The sequence below is a fragment of the Amblyomma maculatum genome, chromosome 6 (genome assembly GCF_055883805.1).
Source record: "Amblyomma maculatum isolate TAMU_Amacu chromosome 6, ASM5588380v1, whole genome shotgun sequence".
Taxonomy (NCBI): Eukaryota; Metazoa; Arthropoda; class Arachnida; order Ixodida; family Ixodidae; genus Amblyomma; species Amblyomma maculatum.
This window is the reverse complement of record NC_139349.1, coordinates 75,420,004-75,443,931: the sequence shown is the minus strand read 5'-3', so window position 1 is coordinate 75,443,931 and position 23,928 is coordinate 75,420,004. Positions and strand designations below refer to the sequence as shown.

The 23,928-nt window shown below is 44.6% G+C and overlaps 1 protein-coding gene across 1 annotated transcript; it reads right to left on the bottom strand.

Moving 5' to 3' along the window:
* Window positions 1–685: 685 nt before the first annotated feature.
* On the bottom strand, window positions 686–23,022 carry LOC146186028 (uncharacterized). Its single transcript, XM_084605615.1, has 7 exons — window positions 22,884–23,022; window positions 22,505–22,689; window positions 15,233–15,315; window positions 14,312–14,371; window positions 10,494–10,656; window positions 3,105–3,188; window positions 686–1,062 (listed from the first exon to the last, which is right to left on the bottom strand). Exons 1-5 carry the CDS (start codon window positions 22,911–22,913, stop codon window positions 10,610–10,612), a joined length of 405 nt encoding a protein of 134 aa, XP_084461741.1. The 5' UTR covers window positions 22,914–23,022; the 3' UTR covers window positions 686–1,062; window positions 3,105–3,188; window positions 10,494–10,609.
* Window positions 23,023–23,928: the final 906 nt, after the last annotated feature.

Here is a 23,928-nt window from a genome sequence, read left to right as displayed (position 1 = left end):
ATCGCTGCTGCCGGCAGGCAAACGCATACCCGGGAAGGGAACATCGCACCGTTCAGTGAACTGTCCCCAATGCCGGCAGGTAATTACCGCCGTTTGGCTTCCCGCAATCACCCCGGAAATCACACTCCGCGCCGCATGGAAAGTCGCAGCCTCCACGCAAGGAGGAGCTAACAAGAACAGTAGATTAATCATGAGACCCTGATGAAAACGTATATAGTATCTTCCACAAATCAAAGGATATTGTGTGCACGTAGGTCGCTACCACATGTCATACATAAAATTTTATCACTGCACTCTACTACAATCCTAGGACATTATATGCGTAAAATGAACGCATTACATGCGTTCATTTCACGACACGGTTTTCTATTCGCCCGTGCGACGTTTGCTGCAGTCACTAACACCTTACGTTCCGCAAAACAGTTTTGTAGCTTTTACTGCTCTGCTGTTTCATGCTTGCACTCCTGCGTAGACACTCCCATGGAGTTCTTTGCAGCCTCTATCATGTACTGCTCGTTCGAGCGGAGATTTTTCGTGCATAATTTTGTACCGCCCCCCCTGTAAACTTACTGGTGTGGCGAGTCGCGCATTCTTTTTAAAGGCAGGCGTGCGTCGTATAGTTCCACTCACCATAAGGATGCATGCTTCACTTGCAGCTTTCAGCTGCAATGAAGTTCAACTGCTGTTCTCACAAATATGCTTTATTTGAACACTCCACACAGAAACTGTTCGTACGCGCGCTCCTGAAGAAGGATAGGAACATACATATGTAAGATACTTCGAATTCTAGTAGGACGTGCGGCACTTCAGAACTATTATCGAACTGTTCACCGCACTTTTAACGGATTCTGGTGATGAACACCTCCTGCTACCAGATGAGTGTCAGTGAACGTAATCAGATATCTTTTCTTCGTTGCAATTACGCGTGGATTGATTTCTTGTGAATTGGCCTCTAGGCACAGCCCTCGATGGCCGTCTTCCATGGAACTTCGGCACGCACTTCTTGCAACACGTCGATAATTCCTTTTGCTTGACTTGAACGAAGCCTGCAGCCCCGCATACCTGTGCGATAGTGAGAGTATGTAGAAGCAACAGATGAGGGAAATGACGCTCAGCAGTGTTCCGCAGTTTGCACACACGAAACCTTTCATCTAAACACATCCCGTTTCAGAATGCACTGCATGACACTGACCGTTCTCCGTTACTATTTTACGTACGGTCACACGTTGGAAATAAGACATACGGCCCTTCCCTCACACACGGCTGCTGCACTAACTTAACAGAAGAAACGACGCTCGGCCACACAGATATCGCGAAAGATGCATCAAGCTAGCATTATCGCTCCTGTCACATAGATTAAATAATCGTGGCTCGAAACAGCAGCGCAGACGCAGTCCGGCACAGCGCACGCTCCGTTTCGGCGAGCTGTTCCCCTATGTACAATCAGCCCTCGGAGGCGGCGCGAAGAAGCCGTGCCACACGGTAGCCGAGTGGGTAACGTGCTGAGCTCGCACTCGCGAAGACCCTGGTTCGAATCCCAGCGCCTGCATTGCTTGTGCCTGCGATCGCTGCAGTGCGGGGATTGAGATTCCCACCGGAGTCGACCCGGGAGATTTGAGGCCCGGCTGAACGCTCGGCCGCCATGTGCGGTGGACAAGGCGAGGTGGTGTGCCTTTGTGCACATCACATCCTCTCGCTGTCCCCCGGGTATCGAAAGGGCGGATGCCCGTTGCTGTACCACGATTCCTGCTTTCGGGCATGCATAGTTCGCACGCAGATCAATATATTTTTTTAATTCTTTCAGTACTTATAGCCCGTTCTGATGTGCCTGAGGCATTGCTCTGATGCAACCCAATCACGGCACTGCAACACCACCAGGCCCTTCTCCGATCTTGCAGTATCTCTACGTGTCACTTCCAAGCGTATTTGTAACATAGCTATGGCAGAGTGGTGGTTTGGCCCTCTCTTTCGGTGATGCTACAAGGGGCCAAACCACCACTCTGCCATAGCTATGATACAAATACGCTTGAAAGTTCTGCGCAACTACCGCTTTTGTTCCATGCATATCTTCCGTAAAACTATAAGCATTTAGAGTGCGGGAAAGTATGCACAAATCGCGGAGTCGACTACTATAGATACTCTTTACCGGAACGAAACGTACGTCTGTAATGAAACACGAATTTATGCTTAAAACACTTCGCTCACATAGTCAGGGCAAGGTCGAGGGTTCGACGAATTGTTAGGCATGCTAAACGCTGTTTTATACTGAAAGCAGGATATCACGCATTCGAAAGACAATGAAGTCAGAAACATGACAACGTGGCAACGTGGGACATAACCAACATAACTAAGTTTACTATGAAGGAAGCAAGATCGTTTAGTGGCCAAATTCTTGTCTGACGACGATCAGCCACACAGCAACTGAGAGACTGATTGTCTGACGTTAAAGTTGTGCTACTTTATCAGAATTATTCTATTTGGTGGTCCCAATTCTGTGCTGTAGTCTTGCTTTGCAGAATCGTTGATTTTAGTGTAATTCGACACGGTCGGAATTTACATCAATGGCCTGTATTTCTGCGTTCGCTTCTTTTTACCCTCTTGTGACGGTTTCATATCTCCCTTCGCGTTAGCTTGGTCCTCGAGTGGCTGCAACTTTCGCAAACCTCTCGCTTTATACTACCATGCATACACTATTCATTCACTATCGTTGTTGTTCTCCTCTAAATTGATGGCACGTTAAATCCGGTAGGGACCGTTCTGCCGGAGTAAACAGCGTCATTTTTTGCTTCGAAAACACGCCGCGATATACCACCATGGGTATTTGATCATTTCACCTAGGCACTCTTTTATGCGTAAAAAAAAAAAGAAAAAAAAAACGGGTATTCTTGCCTGTATTCTTGCTCTTAATCATTGTACTAGATAGTGGTACTGCTTCATGGAATAAGCAGCGCAGTAGGGTGACTTTTGGGCTTATTGGTTTAAAAGCTCGACACTGTAGCGCAACAAAAGACGACGACACAAAAACAGAAAGGAATACTTTTCTGTTTTTGTGTCTTCGTCTTTTGTTGCGCTACAATAATCAATGCAATAAGTAATATGCTCACATTCGGGCCTGTCGGGCTTCATGAGGGATGGAGGGTGCGCAGTGCAGTCCGTCTCTTGCGTGGATCCGTGATCTTGAAGGTTACCTGCATGGTTAGGAGGTATTGAAGTGACTATACACGGGCGCCATATAGTGGTGCAGAGAGATAATGATAATCCCGTTAGATATGCCTGCAGCCTTTGGTCATGCTTCATGCACTACAAAATGGCCGCCACTTTGACTTAGATTCATACTCCCTATAATTGTTACTAAGAATACCACTACAGCGAATGACTATACTATTACTGCTACTACTATATCACTGCAGAAAATCGAAAGACAGTGTACGGTGCTTGGCATCAGTGGTAAAAGGGCTTCAAATAACTTAGAAGCGGTGAATGAGACCCTCACCTTCGAAAAACAATACGGTATTTCAATTAGAAACTAGGAAATAAAACAAACGCTGACAAGGCGGTTACCGCTTAGTAACACGAGACGTAACCTAAGGTAACGTCGGGGGTATCAGTACTTTATAATGTGGTGGGGTGAATAAGAGCGGCACGCATGTAGGTACAGTTCACGGTGCAAGAGTATTTAGGTGGGGTCACAGCACGGGCGAGGCACTGAAGGCAAGTTTCCAGATAAAGTACCAACCGCGCTCCTCCGAACCAGGCCGCGATCTCCGCCGGAGCTAAATACGCACATACAGCAACGGCTTCGTTGCGATAGCAACCAACTGATATCGCGCGGCGCGTTTCTCCTGCGCGAGCCGTTCGCGTGGCCCGAACTTCGTCGTGGCCAGGAGCGTCACCGTGGCACTTTATTCTTAAGCCGTCCCCATTGCATCAGTGCGTAATCAAATTCTAGAATAATTTATTGGCTTGCAAATGCTATTGACGTAATTTAAATCCTAACAACGAAGCGAAGAAAAGGTTGAAGCTGCACTTTATGTTGAATAATGGAGGAGTGAGCATCACATCAGCCAGCCATTAAGTCATATGGGCATAGGTCGGCGGAGTCACTCGGGCTCACTCAGGCTCACACTCAGATCATGATCTGAGTCGTGAGTGAGTCCGGACTGACACTATTATCATGATCTGAGTCGTGAGTAAGCCCAGACTCACACTCAGATCATGATCTGAGTTGTGAGTGAGTCCGGACTCACACTCAGATTATGATTTGTGTTGTGAGTGAGTCCGGACTCACACTCAAATTATGATCTGAGTTTGAGGGAGTCCGGTCTCACATTCAGATCAGTAGTACTTTCCTGCGGGCTAGTTGGTTAGAAGACTCTGAAGACCTCTGGCGCTGTATAGTTATACACAAACACAACAAACAAGAGAATATAAGGCAAGACGTTCACACCGATGATGCGCTCACTGCCAACTGGCTGTTATTTGTGATACGAAGAAGAAGAAAGCATCACAATACACGCAAGGCTACAATAAGAAGAAAACAGAAGATTCAGAAAAAATGCGAAGAGAAATTCTGAAGGAAAAAAATAAAACGAAAGTAATTATAAATTGCCTCTATCTTCTTGTCATATTGTCCGAACGAAGCAGTATCACTTCCTTCCTGTTGAGCGCCACAATCACGCATTCCTCTTCTTCACTCGAAGTCATCTTAAATGTAAAGAAGGACCTCCACCGGAAAATCTACTACAAATTCCTTCTCTTGAGCGATGGGAGGCCGCTCTGGTCAGCTCGGACCCGGGCATTCAAGCCTTGGCCACCGAGTGGGCTGCTGAGGTCACCACCAGCCATGGACTGGAGGCCATCTAGAGCAGACAGAGTGTAGTTGAGTCTAATTGGAGTAGACTCCCCGCACCACTAATGTATCGCGGGTAAATCTAGAGCAGACAGTCTGCATCTTTCTTTTTGACGAAATAAATGTTTTCCAATCCAATCCAATCGATAATCTATCTTTACAAAATAGCTTTTGCTCCAGCCAGCACCTTAGTTTCGGGGAACCTTGCTACACAATGGTTATCCCTCGAGTCCCGTTGAGCGTCTTCCGTGCGACAACGAGAGAATGGGTCGCCAGGTTTCCCGGGGCCGACAATTTGGCACACGAATTTCTGTGTTCCCTTAGCCTCTAATTGAGGCATCGGCCTTTCTTTCCCACATAGGCCTCTCCACATGTCAGGGGAATCTTGTACATAACACCTTTGCGGTAGTTCACAAAGCGTTTCCTGTGCAGCACGCCGCATCCTTCCTTGGCCTCACTCGTTTCGTTCACCTTCCTACACACAACACGACCCTAATTTTAAATTGGCTCGCGATCTCCTTAAGATAATGTGAGATGCCATGTACGTAGGGCAGGACAACAACCTGTCTCCTCTTTTCACTCTCTTGTTCGGGGTCGCATATTCTTCAAACAGCTTTCAGCCGCAGATATCAATATGCTCCTCGGATATCCACTTCTTTTCAATGTCTCAGTTTGTAGGTTGACACTCTTGCCCATCAAGTGCGGACATGTTTTGATCAATGCCTGCCGTAAACACTGCCGTAAGCTTAGGGTAACAAACTAGATTCCAAGAGAAGGAAAGCGTAGCAGGGGACGGCAGAAAGTTAGGGGAGTGGATGAGGCTAAGAAGTTTGCAGGGGTCAAGTCGATGCAGCTAGCACAGAACCGGGTAATTGGAGAAATATGGGAGAGGCCTTCGCCCTGCAGTGGGTATAGTCAGGCTTATGATGATGATGATGATGATGATGATGATGATGATGATGATGATGATGATGATGATGATGATGATGATGATGATGATGATGATGATGATGATGCCGTAAACACGAGACAACTAGCCCCCTCTTGATCAACTTCATATGACCGGAGTCGTAAGGAAGAAGACCTTTTGCCCCTCGTGTCCTATAAAACTAACACGTATGGTCTTCACGAAGAACAAGTCTGATATCCAAGTACTGGATATGTGTATTATCTGGAAGATCAAACATGAACTCAAGACCCGGATGTGCATTAGGAAAGTGTGTAACTATGCAGCGCCAAAAGTCTTAAGAGTCACATTCAGATCATGATCTCAGTCGTGAGTGAGTCTGGACTAACACTCAGATCGTGATCCGAGTCGTGAGTCCGGATTCACATATAGATCATGATCTGAGTCGGGAGTGAGTCCGGACTCGCATTCAGATTATGATCCGAGTCGTGCTGAGTCCGACCTAGAAAGTTTCTATGAAATCAAATGAATTCTTGCCCAGAGGTTGAAGAATCATGATCTGAAGTAATCGAGTGAGCAATGGGTACAAGTCACTAGTTAGATCCTAGCGGACTCGAATTGCCTGTGTAATTCTAATAATGAATAAGCTTCTTGGTGAGCTGATCATGTAGAGCAATTTCGATGTTTTTGTTACGCAATTATTTTGACTATGTCGATTAATGCAGGTTAATCGAACATTTGTTCTCGTTGGCGTGTTGTATTGCGGTGGCTATATAGTTCTTCTTTTGCTGTTTATTTATTTCGGAATATCTCACAAATGATTGCACGGATTAGCTGCTCATTGGTGCACAGCGATGCGAACGAGTCAGGCTAGTCGTGCATACCTAATATCAGGCTAATGAAATTCGAAGAGACCATTGTGTAACCAGATTTTCTAACGTTCTTTCTTATTGCGCAAGAAGTCATCGGCTCACCACCACAGACCAAGAATGTTGTCAGATATTTCTTTTTGTGTGTCATTGCTCTAATTGGGTAGGCTGTTTGAGAGGTCACAAATATGTGGCTACGTACGTGGGTAATTTAAACGCATTTCGGTATAGCTGAAATTTTGCATCAGTCGATTTGGTCCAAAACCTGTCCAACACCATTCGCCTACGGCGACCACGATGGTGACCTCCAGGGCCGCCTTAAATTTTGCCCACCCACCGCCGAAATTTAACCTCGACTATTTGGGCAAAAATCTGTCCAATTTAATATGACTATGGAGAACAAGATGGTGAGCTCCAAATTTGACCGGGCTCACCCTCCAATTTGGTCCACTCACCCCAGTAGATTGACCCCGGCCGATTTCGGACCAAAATGAACGTTCAACATAATTCGATTACGGCGAACAGGATGGTGACCTGCAAATTTTGGTTTGGGTCACACATGGTTTAAAAACCCTCAAAATTTAATTTGGGCCAATTTGCATCAAAAGCGATCAGTTCCTAATTGCATTGACCATCCTCGACACATGGTTACCTATAAAGTTGGGCATGACCATTTCTAGAATTTGGCCCTGGCCACCTTCGAAGTTTCACCTTTACAATTGGTATCCAACCATTATTGAATGTGCCCGACAAGACAGCAATCACCAAATCGGCCATAGCCATTTCCAAAATTTGGCCCGTGGTATAGCTAAAAAGACCTGCTTTCGCACTATAATCAGCTTAAAAAATATAATCCCCACCATATTTTTTACTTTTCCTGTAATATTTCAACTCGTTCATTACTGAAGAAAGCAGACTAATCATGTAATGTTACACTTTTTTTTCTTATTTATTTCCCGAATGTTTCTCTATACTTCCTGCCGCCTACCTATACAAGCTTTAGGACCGTCATTCGTTGCTTGTCGAGAGTGGAAATGAGTGAGTCCATGATGAGTGAGTCCCGATGAGTCGAAATGATTGAGCTCAATTGGGTTGTGAATTGAAATGGGTGAGTCCAGATGGGGTGAGTTCAGATGAGTGAGCTCAGATGAGTCGTGAGTCGAAGTGAGTCAGCGCAGATGAGTCGCGAGTCAAAAATGAGTGAGTCGAGATGAGTGAGTTCAAATGAGTCGTGAGTCGAAATCAGTGAGTGAACCCAGATTAGTTAAGAGTCTGAGTGAGCCCGAGTGAGTCGTAATCATGCGTGAGTTTGAGTTCATGAGTCTGAGTTAGCCTAAGTGAGCACACGTGATTTTGCCGACCTATGGTCATGGGTATTCATTCCAAGGCGCTCGGGAAGCACAGCTTTCTCACTTTGGATAGCGTAAGGCAGGGAAAGCGACTCCCTCGTTCAATTGGGCGAATGGGAGAAAAATATAATTTTGTAAGGTATTCTTAACCACTTAATGAAGGAAATGCAACAGCGCCCGTACCGCTTACATATTACACAAATCACTAACGTGCAAACGACTGAGTGGACGAATCGGATAAGCAAGTGAACAAAAGTACGGACGATTCCCATTTACGAAAAGAGGAACAAATCCTGCCGCGATTTAAGGCTTTTTTGTCTCAAACAAGCCCAACGTCACCCATATTTTCACGAACCTCGCCTGCACGAACCCCTGCAGGATCGCCGAAACGCGTAACCATTTGCGCCCGCCATGCCCCTTTTACACATCTTGACCTGGTTGTAGACATGCAGGCAATGCTGAAGCGAGTTGGCATGCTGCCAGTTCACCGGGCGGGCTGCGACCGTCGGTGCTTCGTTAACATCACAAGCCGTCGGCGCCGACGGCGATAAAGTAACTAGTTAGGTAGTGAAAAGTTTATGCTCTAAAATAGGTTTTAATAAACTAGTCCGAATTAGTTTGAGTGTGCTTTGCAATACGGTGACATGTGCACAATCATATTTTCTAACAACCTGCAATTAATGGAATTTCTTGCCTGCATTTTTAACGAGCATCAATAATCCCATCCAACTCAAAACGTTCCTTACCACGCTGAGAAATCTGTTTCTGTTTATCAACTGATTCATATGCTGTTTTGGCGCACCGCATCACATTACTGCTCGTCAATCTCTAATGTAGATTCAAGAAAACCGTTAACCGTAATTTTACCCCTATTGTTTTGTATTGCATAAGTTATGCTTGGTGTTCTTTCTGCATTGTTGTGTAATTCTCTTTCCCTCTTTACTGTACGCTGAGGATAATAGAAAGGAACAAAAGAAAAAAGAAGCAAAGAAAGAAGTAACGGTATAGAGGAAGTGGGAGTTCAGTGGGAGCTAGCAGATCCCTCTTAGAGGACCTCTAATTTAAGGAAGGAATAAAGTAAGGAGAAACCGAAGAGTCAAACCAGTGCGTGTGGAGAGGGTGAAAAGATAAAGGGGTAAAACCAAAGGCAAAACCAAAGAGCAAACGAAACGACCGGTGGTTAATGTTGTCAAAGTGCCGCCGCTTATTCGTGCAGCAGGATCAAATTCCGCGCGGAACATTCTTCGCCTTCTGCGCTTTTATTTAAGCATGCACGAAGCCAAATTCACAAAACTGCACTTAACAATTAATGGGCCTAGACAAAAAGAACGCGGCAAAAGTTTTTTTCTCCCATCATCGGCTACGGTTTACGAGTAAATGTCTCTCAAAAAGCATGTACTTTCCATAGGAAAGCGTTGCCTCCCACTACGTCACATGCCGCTGAGCGAACTGCTTAACAAGGGTTATCTGAAACCGGCTGTACCGTGGTACAGTTACAGACCATTTTTATTTTTTTAGTTTTCTGCAACTATTACCACTACTAGTGCATTAGTGACCTTCCGAATATGCATTCCTTGGCTTTTATCTTCTACTGAGCTAATCGTAGCACCCCCCCCCCCCCTCCGACTCCTACGCAATTACTTTCCAGTTACGCCGACTATTACTGCTACAAGACCTTCCTAGAGAAATTAACGTATTTCCTATCCTATCCTATCCTGCTACTACTGCTAGTACTATTATTATTACGCGAAGCGTATACGGCTCGTTCGGTCAAACAGACGTCGCTAATAACTTCTCCGTCGCGGTAACCCAGAATTGATAAAAATGTGTCGGAAAAATTTATCTGCTAGTCCAGTTGGATGCCAGTTCGCGAAAGGGATTCGAACCAACGACACATGCGCCTCCGATTGTATGCTAATAAATGTAAGTGTGGGCGCCCAGCGAGGAATGGAACAGATACTGGTCCATCCTTTCCTAAAGCCCAAACAATCTAAAGACGTTCAGCACTTTACCAGGCTATCTCCATGTCAGGCTCCCTGTGTACGTCTATTCTGTGCCAGTCTACCAATGGCAAAAATTCGCGGAATGAAAAGGCACTGCTGAAGGTGCTATCGCGTCCCCTCTTATAGATAGAAAAGAAGGAAAGGAGGGAAATGCGACGCAGCGAGGCAGCGGTTGGAATCACTGTCTTATACCGCTATCCTGCCGGCACAGCGACCATGCGGAAAGTTGTCCTCTGCCCAAGTTACCAATCCGTATGTTCTCCTGGCAACGGGACACCGCTCACGTTGACTACTGCTAATAATACTACCGCTACTACTACTACCACTGCATCAAAGTGAAACGCAAGAAAGGGAGCTTGGCATCAGTCATAAAAGTGTTTGAAGCAACTTTCAGCTTTCTACGATACAACGCTTTTACTAGGTTACTTAGAATTCAAAGAACTCATAAGATTTTCCATTCATTTGTTTCCCATAGTGCACAGGAATATGAGATGATCGCCATCAAAGGAAACGCACCCCTTGCCTCCGGCGTCCCCTCCGTTGCCTGCGGTCGCAGAAGAATGCGGACAACACCAACAGATCCCTGGACTGGAGCCTTTTCGTGTTGGGAAATGTCCAGACATCCGAAGGCATCAGGAACAGACGAAGATGCCACGAAGATGCGTAAAAACGGAGGCATCTGAAAGTAATAAATATATGGTGGTAATTATGCAGTTATAAATATTAGGCATGAAAGGTAATCATAAAGCGCTAAACAGCTGTTATGGTGAAGTAGTATGAGCGTCAGTTTCATCCTTCAGAAAACGCTCAAAAGAATTGATCGCATTTCATCCATACTTTCTTATGAACTTAGTACGTGCGAATTATCTGCCTGTCTTCAATTTCAGACCCACGCTCGACAGCTCGCCGCCTGTTATATTCGTAGTTTATGCTTCCTCTTCCGCGCTCGAACAGCAGGCCAGCAACTCTCGTCTGAATCCTGAAATGACTGCAATTAAGGCACAATAAAGCTAATTACTATATATAAAATGGTTAACATGGTAAATTCAGCCGGCGCTAAATGTTTCAAGGTAGTGTAGCCGTCTGCTGTAACTGCTATAACTTCGACTTCCTGTTCAAAATTATTCCTCATATAGCCGTACCTGGCGGTCTTGCGTGAAGCACTATTCTAAAATCTTATCGAAACATTAAAAAACACTGCTTTAAATAAAAAAAAACACTATGTAAATACTTCTGAAGTCCTTGGAGTTAGCAATCCCTTCGAGTCAAAATCATTATATACAAATTCGTGTGTCTGTTCAAGTATATCGCTTCCTGTCACGTTTACGAACCTAATTGAAATAAACGGAACAGATATGCGAACATGGGATTTCACTGAATGTGCTTTGCGTACAATATAGTTTCAGCAATTGACAGGCGGTGCGCGAATATTTTGGTAATATGCGTTGCGGGGCTAGTTGGTTCACGCTCGTATACTTTACAGACAAGAAGGACAGGACGGGGTGTTATCTTGAAACTGATTTATTCGAAACAACGAATTCGATTAGTTATATACTAAAGGGTGAAAACATGATCATATCATTGGCATGTGCACGGGCAGGAATTCATAGCAGAAAGGCACAGGTAACTTATCTCATCTTCTTACATATCATCATCATCATCATCAGCAGCAGCAGCAGCAGCAGCAGCAGCAGCAGCAGCAGCAGCCTGACTATGCCCACTGCAGGGCGAAGGCCTCTCCCATATTTCTCCACTTAACCCGGTTCTGTGCTAGCTGCATCCACTTGACCCCTGCGAACTTCTTAATCTCATCCGCCCACCTAACTTTCTGCCGCCCCCTGCTACGCTTTCCTTCCCTTGGAATCCAGTTTGTTACCCTAAGCGACCATCGGTTATCCTCTCTTCGCACTACATGTCCTGCCCATCATCCATTTCTTCTTCTTAATTTCCACTAGAATGTCAGTAACTTGAGTTATTTCTCTGACCCACTCTGCACGCTTCCTATCTCTTAATGTTACCCCTACCATTTTTCGTTCCATAGCCCTCTGGGTTGTCCTCAACTTAAGTAGAACCCTCTTGGTTAGCCTCCACGTTTCAGCCCCATAGGTGAGTACAGGTAAGATGCAACTGTTGTGTACTTTCCTCTTGAGCGATACCGGTAAGCTGCTAGTCATAATCTGCGAGTGCTTGCCAAATGCGCTCCATCCCAATCTTATTCTTCTTGTTATTTCCTTTTCATGGTCCGGATCTGCGGTTACTACCTGTCCTAAGTAGGCATATTCGCCTACTACTTCCAGTACTTCGCTACCTAATGTAAACTGCTGTTCCTTCCCGAGGCTGTTGAACATTACCTTAGTCTTCTGCATATTGATTTTCAAGCCTACCTTTCTACTTTTCCTGTCTAGGTCATCAATCATTATTTGCAGTTCATCCTCCGAGTTGCTTAGCAAGGCAATGTCATCAGCAAATCGCAGATTACTGAGGTATTCTTCACCTACCCTTATCCCTAACTGCTCCCATTCCAAGTCTCTGAATACTTCCTCTAAGCAAGCTGTGAATAGTACTGGGGAGATTGTGTCTCCTTGCCTAACACCTTTCTTTATGGGAATTTCATTACTTTCTTTATGCAGAACTATGGTTGCTGTGCAGCCACTATATATATCTTCCAGCACTTTCACGTACGGTTCGTATACCCCCTGATTTCGCAATGCCTGCATCACCGCCGAGGTTTCAACTGAGTCAAATGCTTTTTCATACTCAATGAATGCTATGTATAAGGGCTGGTTATATTCCGAGCATTTTTCCATCACCTGATTGATGGTATGGATATGATCGATAGTAGAGTACCGTTTCCGAAACCCTGCTTGATCCTTTGCTTGATTGCAGTCTAAGGTTGTCCTGATTCTATTAACGATTACCTTAGTAAATACCTTATACGTAACAGACAGTAAGCTGATTGGTCTGTAATTTTTAAGGTCCTTAGAGTCTCCTTTCTTATGAGTCCCTTCTTACATATCAAGGAAAGCCATCTCTTTATTATAAACTTCCAGGGACGCCGTACTAACACAATCACACCCACACTTATTGATGTGATAAGCCTAAATCAGCTCCCACGCAAGCCTGTCAGAACTCCTACACAAGACGCTGGTTCCTTGGAGTCTGTCATCGCACTTTGTTTCCTTTTCTTCCTTTTTACACTTATTTTATTTTCCGCATTCATTTATGTGGGCCGGAAGGTGAGACTCAGTGCCGGTCCTTAAAGACAAATTATGTTCCCGTAGGCGCTCGTTTGCACACCGGCTTGACTGCCCAATGTACACCTCCCACATTTCAATGGAATTTTATGCACTACCCCTTTTTCGCACTTCACAAACCGGTTCTGATGCTCAGTAGTGCAGTAAGTTGTTGTCACTGTCGCATGATACCAAGTAAGGCAGGGAAGAAAGTTTTTTCGGGACTGAAGAAACCCCAGGCGCGTCGCATATTTTTTTTTTTTTTTTTTTTTGTTACCACGCGTTTGAGATTGTGTTCCACTTTATGTTTTTATGGGATAATCACTACTTTTACAGTTGCCAGGTTCAGCTATCTACTCGTTCCTTTTTCCTTCCAGCTTGAGCTTCTTTAGCAAAGCTTCGGCAACAGAACTAATCATGAGAGAAGGAAAACCTGCCCGTGCCGTCATGATCTCTTCGTCAAAGCTATTTTGCGCTTGGTGACAGCAGGACTGTATGAGTGCCGACCCGAGGAACAGAAAAGCTACGACTCGTTTGACCATACCCTTTGAGAGCATGGTTGGTACTTCCAGCGATTGCCTTCGTCCCTGAGAGTTATTTGAACGAACAAAAAATTCAAAACTGCTGCGCTTAGAAAGTTCAAAAGTAAAATCTAGTTCCATGGCGAATAATTAGTAAGGATATCTCTACAATTATGGATAGGTCAACAGTGACTGATTTTTTTTTTTTTCAACACAAAGAAAAAATCGTCCACATATCTAAAAGCTCTTAGCACATTACTTGTTTCAGGTGTCTGAGAAAATGTTCTGTCAACAACAGCGAGATAAATATTGCACAACACTGGAGCCACGCACGACCCGGTATAGATTCCATTCTTCTGGATATATTCTTGACCTCTAAAAGTAATAGTGGTTGTATACAAATAAAAGTTACCGCCCTGTTCTGATGCCCTTCTTGTCTGTTGTGTCGCTTTGTTGCAGTTATGTAAGTATAAATGCCAATATTTTGGCCGAAGAATTTTTCTTGATATTTTTCATCGTACTTTGCATTTCGCGGCTAAATATTGAAAACTGAAAGCAACAGGGTTAGAATGGGCCATACCTTTTGGCGCACCCTGAACACAGAGCACGCAATGCCTTCTTTTCTTGAATAAAAGGGATTCTGAAAGGGAATCCGTAGAGTCCATGTTATGCCACGTGCTGATGGAAACATTTTTTAACTCTGCCTGGTTGGGCTGTATACTACAAAAACTATACGATGCAGCAGTTTGTACAGCCATACGGACTAAGGCATAAAAAACAAGCAAGAGGAGACAACGAAGCTATTGCGAGAAGACTATTCTAAGAGACGACTGTGAAATGAGTTAAGTAGGAATGGAGAGAAGATTGTCACAAAAAGTCACCAAGGTGGAATTAACTCATTTGTATTCATTCGTTAGGAGTCGCACGATGTCCAAGAATAGGGGCTAGTGTCCCCTGAAGGGTAAGATAAAAAATATCTGCAGCTTATCTCGGCTAAGCCCGGTTATGCAAGTGAAAGCTTTGTTATGCTTGGTTATGCTGTGTTGTTAAGCAAGGATAGACTAATATAGGCCTGAGCCTAGTTCACAGAGCGGAAGCTCGATTAAGCATTGTCAGACACGAATTTATGGGGTTTAATCTCCGCCATGGCTGTCTGCGAAAGTCAAGGACACCACAGTCGGGTCTAGATGACACGAAGGTGTCGAGCAAATTTTGAAGGGGGAGGTCCCAGGAAGTGAGCCAATGGACGGCGGTGGCGGTGGACAGAAATGGTAAGCAGGTTGGGGATATATACCGAAACGAATAAAGTTTGCGAGGTGTATGAAGAAGAAGCAGAGGAAGAAATAGAAGAAGCGAAGCAGGAGACGAAGCAAGCGTCGCAGGATCCGTGTGCCGCACGTGCGAAGAAGAAGAAGAGGGCGACGCCGGCTCCTGGCGCCGCACCTATGTTCAAATTTACCACGCCTATGACCTTGGCTCGACGAAGCTAGTGAACATTTACCTTTTAAAGCTTTTGCCGAGGACAGAGCCTTGCGCAGCGCTACTCCCCCATCGTCCATCAACAGCAGGAGAGCCAGCAGAGTCCTATGGGACGATAGAAGGAAAGGCAAACAGTTTTGTTGCAATAAAAAAGGTCATTTGAGATACCATTAAATTTACGACAAAGCTGAAAATGTAATAAGGCTTCAAATTATTTCTAAAAATATATTAAAATGTATCAGGCTGACTGCCAGTACCAATGTTAAATGAAACCCCTGCAAAGTGATGGCAGAATTCTAAAAGCGCTTGAAGTCTACATCATCATCAGGCTGACTATACCCACTGCAGGGCGAAGGCTTCTCCTATATTTCTCCACTTAACCCAGTTCTGTGCTAACTGCATCCACTTGACCCCTGCGAACTTCTTAATCTCATCCGCCCACCTAAGTTTCTGCCGCCCCCTGCTACGCTTTCCTTCCCTTAGAATCCAGTTTGTTACCCTCAGCGACCATCGGTTATCCTCTCTTCGCACTACATGTCCTGCCCATGTCCATTTCTTCTTCTTAATTTCCACTAGAATTGTCAGTAACTTGAGTTATTTCTCTGACCCACTCTGCGCGCTTCCTATCTCTTAATGTTACCCGTACCATTTTTCGTTCCATAGCCCTCTGGGTTGTCCTTAACTTAAGTAGAACTCTCTTGGTTAGCCTCCACGTTTCAGCCCCATAGGTGAGCACAGGTAAGATGCAACTGTTGTATACTTTCATCTTGAGCGATACCGGTAAGCTGCTAGTCATATTCTGCGAGTGCTTGCCAAATGCGCTCCATCCCAATCTTATTCTTCTCGTTATTTCCTTTTCATGGTTCGGATCTGCGGTTACTACCTGTCCTAAGTAGACATATTCGCCTACTACTTCCAGTACTTCGCTACCTAATGTAAACTGCTGCTCCTTCCCGAGGCTGTTGAACATTACCCTGGTCTTCTGCTGATTGATTTTCAAGCCTACCTTTCTAATTTTCCTGTCTAGGTCATCAATCATTATTTGCAATTGTATAAATGAAAATAGTGTATGGCTGTGAGCGGCAACAAATCAAAAACAAATGTGATATCTGGCACGGCCGCTCAATGGAAGCGCACGAAGTGCACCTCGATAGCCCGGCCATGCATCTGGACGAACACAGGGATCTTTTCTTGGACCGCTGCCGTTTATATATCAATGACACCGCAAACAATATTTTTTCTCGCATTAGGTCATTTGCCCACGATTGTGTAGTAAATAGGGCGACATTAAATTGCCGCGGTATGGGAATTAGATCATCTTAGCACAAACAAATGCTAGCATGTCATATTTCCAAGAGAAAAGTTAATAGTTTTATTTTGTATGAAATTGGAAATAATTCACTTAAAAAAACATCTGAAGTAAAATATTTCGGCCCTGATGTCACTAAAAATATCGCATTGCACTACCGCATGGCTAAATAGCATGGCTTCAGGAAAGGCCTTTTCATGGTAGCGCATGTTTTTAAACTTGCCCATGACTTCGTGGAAACCATTCTGGACTTCAAATAGATGCCATATTTGCAGATTCTTCCAAGGCTTTCTATCGCGTCCCGCACTGTCATTTCATTGCCATTTCACTGTTGTTTGGATGCCATCTTATCTTTCCTTCTGATCCCTATGTGTATCAGCTAGCAATGCTGAGCCTCACAGCCTTGAAGTGATTTATGGTGTTCCGCAGGTGTCCGTCTTAAGTCAGTTGCTCTTCCCATTGCATGGGAAGAGCATTGCATGTTAACGACATCCCATCATGTGGGGAGCCCAATGTAACAGTATGCCTTTTCGCAGACTGGTGTGCTGTCTAAACACAACAGTTTGGTCCCTGGACAATTAAATCCGACTAAATCTCTCACTAAACAACATCACAAAATGGTCCGAAAAACGGAGAATGATGTCAGTATATACGCTATAACCCCCCCCCCTCCCCCAAGACCAGACACTAAAATATTTAGGCGCGACGTTCTTGAGCACTCAACTGGGCTACTAACATTGCTAACGCCTTTCGCATGGTACCCACATCAATCTTACCTCATTGACAAACTCGAGATAATACAAATCATGACACTCCGTTTTATTTATTCCAGACACTCGCCGATTGACAGCGTCATTGCTCTACGCAATCAACAAACGTTCCGACTCTAAAATCAGCTCGACGTGTCGCTGTCATAAAGTTTCTTTTCCTGCTTAATCACGGGCGTATCAAAATACATAAGTATATCAAACCACTTTCAACATTCAAATAAAATTCGGGGAAGGGAGCGATCGATAGCAATCTTGGCGCTCACCTCCTCGATCGAAGCGACACAGAGACAATTCGACTAATATATGCACGTATCAAAGCTATTCACAGTAACATTTCCAGTCGGTGACATAGTAGCGTAGCGAGGCGGTGCATACCATTCACCTTTAGCTTCACCCCTGGTGTGACGTCATGTCATCTGCTGCAAAAAACCGGGGGCCCAACGCGCGCCGTCAGCCATGCGAAGCGGTGCACACCAACGCGGCCTAACTCCCGCTCCTTCCGCGAGGAGCGCTACAGACGGAGTGACGTCATACAGTTGGATAAATCGGGCCCTGGCTCACGCCGTCAGCCATACGAGTCATCACAGATTATCCCTTTTTTTTTTTCGCGTTTTGACATATTTAAATGTTCATTCTTTCCTTTTGCCATCAAAGCGTTAATGGGACCATCTGCCAGAAGAAATTGTGAATGCTGATTCTGTAGATTTATTTGAAACAAATATTCGGCACTTTCGAGTGAATACGTATGCCCGTAAATATTTTGCTATTGTATATAACTCTGCTCTACGCGTTTCTCATTTTCTTGTTTTGAGTTGTTCTGTGCCCTACTCTATTTCTGCTTTGTTCTGTTTTCATTTTGTTTTTTGCTTCGTAATCCTTACCGAAATTACTTATATTTTTGTTGTTCCTTCACCCTTGCATTTTTGCCTTGGGACCAACTCGTGTATCAGCCTGTATATCTCCAAGTATCTATTGTTAAATAAAAATAAAAAGATTAACACGACAATGAATTAAATAGGTCGAATTCTTAACTCGCTAGTCCGGACATTGCGCAGGGACCACTGAAAGTTAATACTTGCAGCTTACTAAGCACTGGGAAGGGCTCAGTTGGAGTAAGCGAGTAGTATCGTATGGGACTCTCACGAATGAACGAATACAAAACCAGGAACATCAAGCATATCTAATCACTGCATTGAAATCTGTCCAAAATCGTGCAGCCCGGTTCATTCGTCATACTTATATGACACCGGTGTTCTAACTTTAAAAGCATAACTCGAATTTCCACTGCTCTTTTCAGCGTCGCATTTCGAGCCTTGCACTTTTCCATAAATTTCTTTATTCATTTTCCAATCAACAGCTGTGCATCAAAGCCGCAGTGCGCATATCTCATCGCACCAGTCATCCACTTGAGTTTTCGCGCTCACAACTGCACACTACTACTTTCATTATTCGCTCTTTTCTCTCGCAGCTAGGTTGGAACGACCTAAAACTACAGCATCGTCCCTATCGCATCGTTATCTGCTTTTCAGGAACGTGCAGCCGATCGCCTAACTGTTTAATAATCATCGCTGTTTTTTCGGATTTCAAGTTTAAACTCACCTCTTATGTAATACTCTCTGAAATGGGAGCCTTTAAGGAATAAACTAGAAATATACCGAATTCAAGGTTAAGCTCTACATCTCATACATTTACACTTACCTCGAAAGCAGTACGCACAGATCAGTAACTTCAAATCTACACTACGTTCAGTAAACCATGGTGTCCCTCAGGGCAGTATCCTCGGTCCTTATATTAATGATATTGCAACTATTGACACTTCTACCCACTTTATAATCTACGCAGATGATACTTCTATGTATCGGGTGAGTCTTGTAATCATCTAAGCGCACAGGTAATCGTATGCTATAGAGCCTAGAAGTGTGGTCAGATGCAAATTCACTCGCGGTGAATGTAGCTAAAACAAAGGTGTCTTTCCGTCCTAAAAGCAAAACGTGTAATACAGAAATAGTTCTTTAGTATAAATCACAAGTTAGGTGAGGTTAGGGTCTGGGGTTTAACGTCCCAAAGCGACTCACGCTATGAGAGACGCCATAGTGAAGGGCTTCGGCCATTTCGACTACCTGGGGTTCATGAAAGTGCACTGGCATCGCACAGCAGACGAGCGCCTTGCTTTTCTACTGAAACAGTGCAGTCATTTAAATCACTCGGTGCCTACTTTCAAGATACCCTGCAATTGCATCATGCTCAAGGAATCAAAGGTTGTAGGTTTTATTTTGTGACAGAAATATTTTACAAAAAGTAAAACTTTCTCTATAAAATGCTTTATTTTGCCTCCACCTGAACTACTGCACACTAGTGTGAGTAACAAAGACTCGGCATAACTTACATAAAATAACCGTTCTTCAGGAAATATTTTATGTATTGTCCAGAACTCAGCAAGTGGGCACACCACGCAAGATTCGATAACTGACTTCAATACTGTAGCTATGCCAATATGCATATAGTCTGTTGAGCTCATAAAAACTATCAAAAAAAGGACATTTCGGAACTATCTCTAATCTAGGTATGTTGCAGCTATGTCTCACTCGTCCTACCCTCGTCGTAATATACCAAAGCGTTCATTACAAGAACAAATTATGGCCGTCAAAAAGTCTATTATGAACTGCTACTTCGGCTGAATAATTTAATTCAAATTGACGTAATCTATCCCGAGATTACTGTATGTCACCTCCATTTACATGGGTCACTTAATGTTCGCATGGGTGAATGACATTGTTTTTTACACCACGCAGTTGTAATTTTTATTTTTTACATGCTTGGCTGCCTCATGTCTCACGTACTGCATGCATTCGATTGCACGCATCTTCCTGAAATTGTTTGCATTAGTTCTTTAACCTTTCATTTATCATATTTGTTCAATGTATGTTATGTTAGGCTAATATTCGTCTCTCAACTGTCGCTGCCACACGAGGAAGAACTTCGTCAAACGGACTGACTGCTGCCTTTTTTCTCACCTCCTCCATCGACTTCTGTTATGGCAGCAGTGGTAGTACTAATAGAAAAATACAGAAGATGCTATACGTCCACACGTACCGGCAGATTAGCAGTATGCCCCAAGAAAAAGTGCTCAAAAATTATCTCATACCTGTACTCACCAGAACGTACATTCTAAGAAAAAGACGAGCAGAATGGGTCAGAGGGAAAACGCGAGTCACAGCTGACATTTTGGCTTTGGCGACAGCGGAGTGGAGAAAAGTGCTTCATACCTCAACTTTTCTGCATCATGAGTAATTCATCAAAGCTATCTCACTAGAGTTTTGTCGTATTTGGGAGTGTCCTTCAAATTTTTCTTCCGAAGGTATGTATACTATAAATGCATACCTGTTCGAACTAGATGCCGAATGCTTCCGCTGAACTTCATCTTGAGAGCAGCTTTAAGATCTAAAACAATTTAAAGGCGACTGTCTGAGGTCTAATGTAGTCATAATATGTACTAATAGTAACACAGCGCAGTATCGTAAGACTAATTGAAACACACCCGCTTGCCTAACCGCTGTGCTCATCTGTCTTGCACCAGCATTTATTTATGCATGCAATTCAATTGAAACGATGGCGAACCCTCACGCTGCGTAAAAGCATATCTGATGTTGTCAATGGCATACAACCAAAATTTTTCCCGCCTAATCCGTGCCATAGAGCTCCGTAGCTCTGTGGTAAGCCTAGAAAAATTTGTACGTGAACACAAGAGTTCCCTCTGCACAGTGATGGCGAGCTGTACAACACGAGTCGTAAGCAATCTCAATGCGGGTGTATTTTATAACAATGACCTCAAATATCTTGCACAGTTCGGAGCAGTGTGTAATCCTATGCAAAAAGACTGCGATATTTCGCCAACTTCTTGGTAATTTTTGAAGACATATATGCGCAAATCGGAGAGAAATGAGAATGCAGAGGCCTGGTGTCAGCGGCAATGAACAAACATTCTGAGATAAAAGTTGAAGAAACAAACAACTAATGCTAAATCAAGAAGCAGAAAGTGGTTATGCTTCTTGGTTTAGCCAGTGTAAGAAGGATGAAAGAATGAAAAGTGCGCGAAGTTTTACTAAAAGAGAAAATTAAATCCCAATAAAATCATATGAATGCAATTCTGATGAGCTGGAAATTTTACGTTGTAAGGTGACGACGGCGTAGCGAACGCTGCTTACTTTTCCTGAACTGTGGTTTCCAATTTATGTGGTGCTGTCTCAGATGTGCGAACATCATGCATCATGCTTAGGCCGGAACGCTGTCAGTATTATTGTAAAATGTTGCCAGAACTTCTCTAAGTTACTTGAAACATTGGCACTATTTCAGACCGTTTATCTGCCCATGCGTGCGAACGAAAGCAATGTCGAAGTCAGATAACATGACCGCATACAAAAGGGAGCCAATGGTGCGCCCTCAAGAAACCCTCTCAGTCGTTTCTTCACATTTACGTACCCTCGTCCATCCCAACTGCAGCTTGACAAACCAATTCCGCGCTAACCTTCACGCATTTCCTACTCCCCATTTCACCGGTCCCCCGCCACGGTGGCGCAGTGGTTAGGGAGCGCGACTGCTGTTCCCAAGGATGCGGGATCGCATCCTGGCCGCAGTGGCCGCTTTTCGATGGTGGCAAAAAGCAAGCAGCCCGTGTGTTTTGCGATGTCAGTGCACATTTCAAACAAAAAACCTCAGGTGGACGAAATTTTCGGAGCCCTCCGCTACGGCGCCTCTTAGCCTGGGTCACTTAGGGGCGTTAATACCCACAAACCAAGCCAAATAATTTCACCGGCCGATTTCAGTTCCCGTGAGTAAAACGTCGACCCCAGCGTTACCAGAAAGACAAGTCTTTTAAATTCAAATCATAATAGAGCAGTCCCTGAGGAACATTTCAGCGCTTCCTTCCCTGCTTTTAAGAACATTCGACATTGTCGGGATGTGTTTTTCACGTGTAGATGGACCACAGATTCACGACCTTCCCTCAGTGACACACGATTTCGCGTTGCCTATCACTGCATGCATCCGCAGCTCTGCAAATGGCATAACAATGGCCTGGAATAAAGCGGGTCGTTACAGCACTTTTGTGTGAGCATTGAGCATAAAATCCACGTTATTAATAATAGCCTTGGGGCGTGCAGAACTCGTTGATTTAGCAGTGGGAGTTGAAGAACAGAAACTTTGCAATCGCACTCACCGTTCTTTCTCCAGCGGCTGAAGCTGTGGGAAGGATTCGTCCATTCGAGCCGAGTTACCATTGATGAGGCGGCACCGACAAAAACCGACTTCGAAGAAAAGCGGGTAGAGGTATTTGTGCAGGCAGGGGGTAATGCTTCTGCAGCAGAAGCGATCCTCTGATGTAGGTGACGACCAGGCGACCACCTAGCACGAACACGATTTTGTCAGAACAGATGGCAGTAATTGCTCGTGCCTTTGAATTTATGTTAAGCTGTAAGTCACAGAAATTCTACGGTCCCAGCTTGCAGGGTACCGTTTCTACGCGGGAGGCAACAAGCGCTTCATTAGGCCGCTCAAGGTTAGTTCTTAATGATGTTACGAATAATTAAGGAAATTACCGCCGAACACTGGCGACAGTGCGAAGCCATGCTGCTGTCTAGCCCTTGCTGTCCGGTAAACTTAGTCTCGCCAAAGCCCAAACGCTTGTCGGGAAGAGCGGGCCGGCCTTATCTTCACTCTTAGATCGCACGTGCTGCAAGCAAAGCCATAACTACGCTTTTGCTTTTTTTTTTTTTTTTTTTTTAGGTGGCGGACAGTGGTGTACTATCTCGGTCTTAGGCTCTTGCCCTAACCCGTCCCACAGCTTTATATTTTTTTTTTCTTCAGACCGGCGCGTGCGAGTATTGCGTCACTTGTTCGCCGCGATCAGAGATGGCGTAAGAGCAAGTGCGGGGCTCATGCACTCTTCCGCGAGGCGTCCAAAGGGTGGGAAAGATTGATCATGTGCAGGACGCGCTCATGCCAGTGCCGCATACGCCCATGTCGGGTGCCATTTTGTGGTGCAGAGAACAGCTTCGGCAGTGCAATCGAGACAGATAACGATAAGCCGACTAAATTTGCCTGCAGCATTTTGCTGTGCTTCAAGTACCACTAAATCGCCGCCGCCGTGACGTAGGTGCATACTATCCTATTCTTCGCTCTTCGTGCTAACAGCGTGATGTGATAAAACACGAATTACTGAGGCGCAGTCTGGAATAACAAAAAAACTAAAGTCGCGACGGGCATCGTACATGTTTTACATTTTGAGGCAAGTGACGCAAGCGCTCGTTGGATCGCTTTCGTCCAACAGGACGTCAGACGACGATCGGTGCCGAATTGGCGATCGCACGCTCTCTTCAGAAGGTTATAAAGAGCCACTTTAAAATATCATTGTCACAATTAATATCAGGCCCCTGCCCCCCCTTCCCCCCCCCCCCCCGATTAAAACTGAAAAAAGGCTAGGCAACAATGTGGGCTTTTATTTCCCGCTCCCATTTATGCAGCCTGCCCGACAGAAAAGCGTGTGCGCCAAAAATAAAAACGCACCCGATGGTGCGCCAGGGTCATCAAACAGACGCACGCTGTTCTCAAACGAGTCTCTGAATATTAGTACTAGGGGAAGGG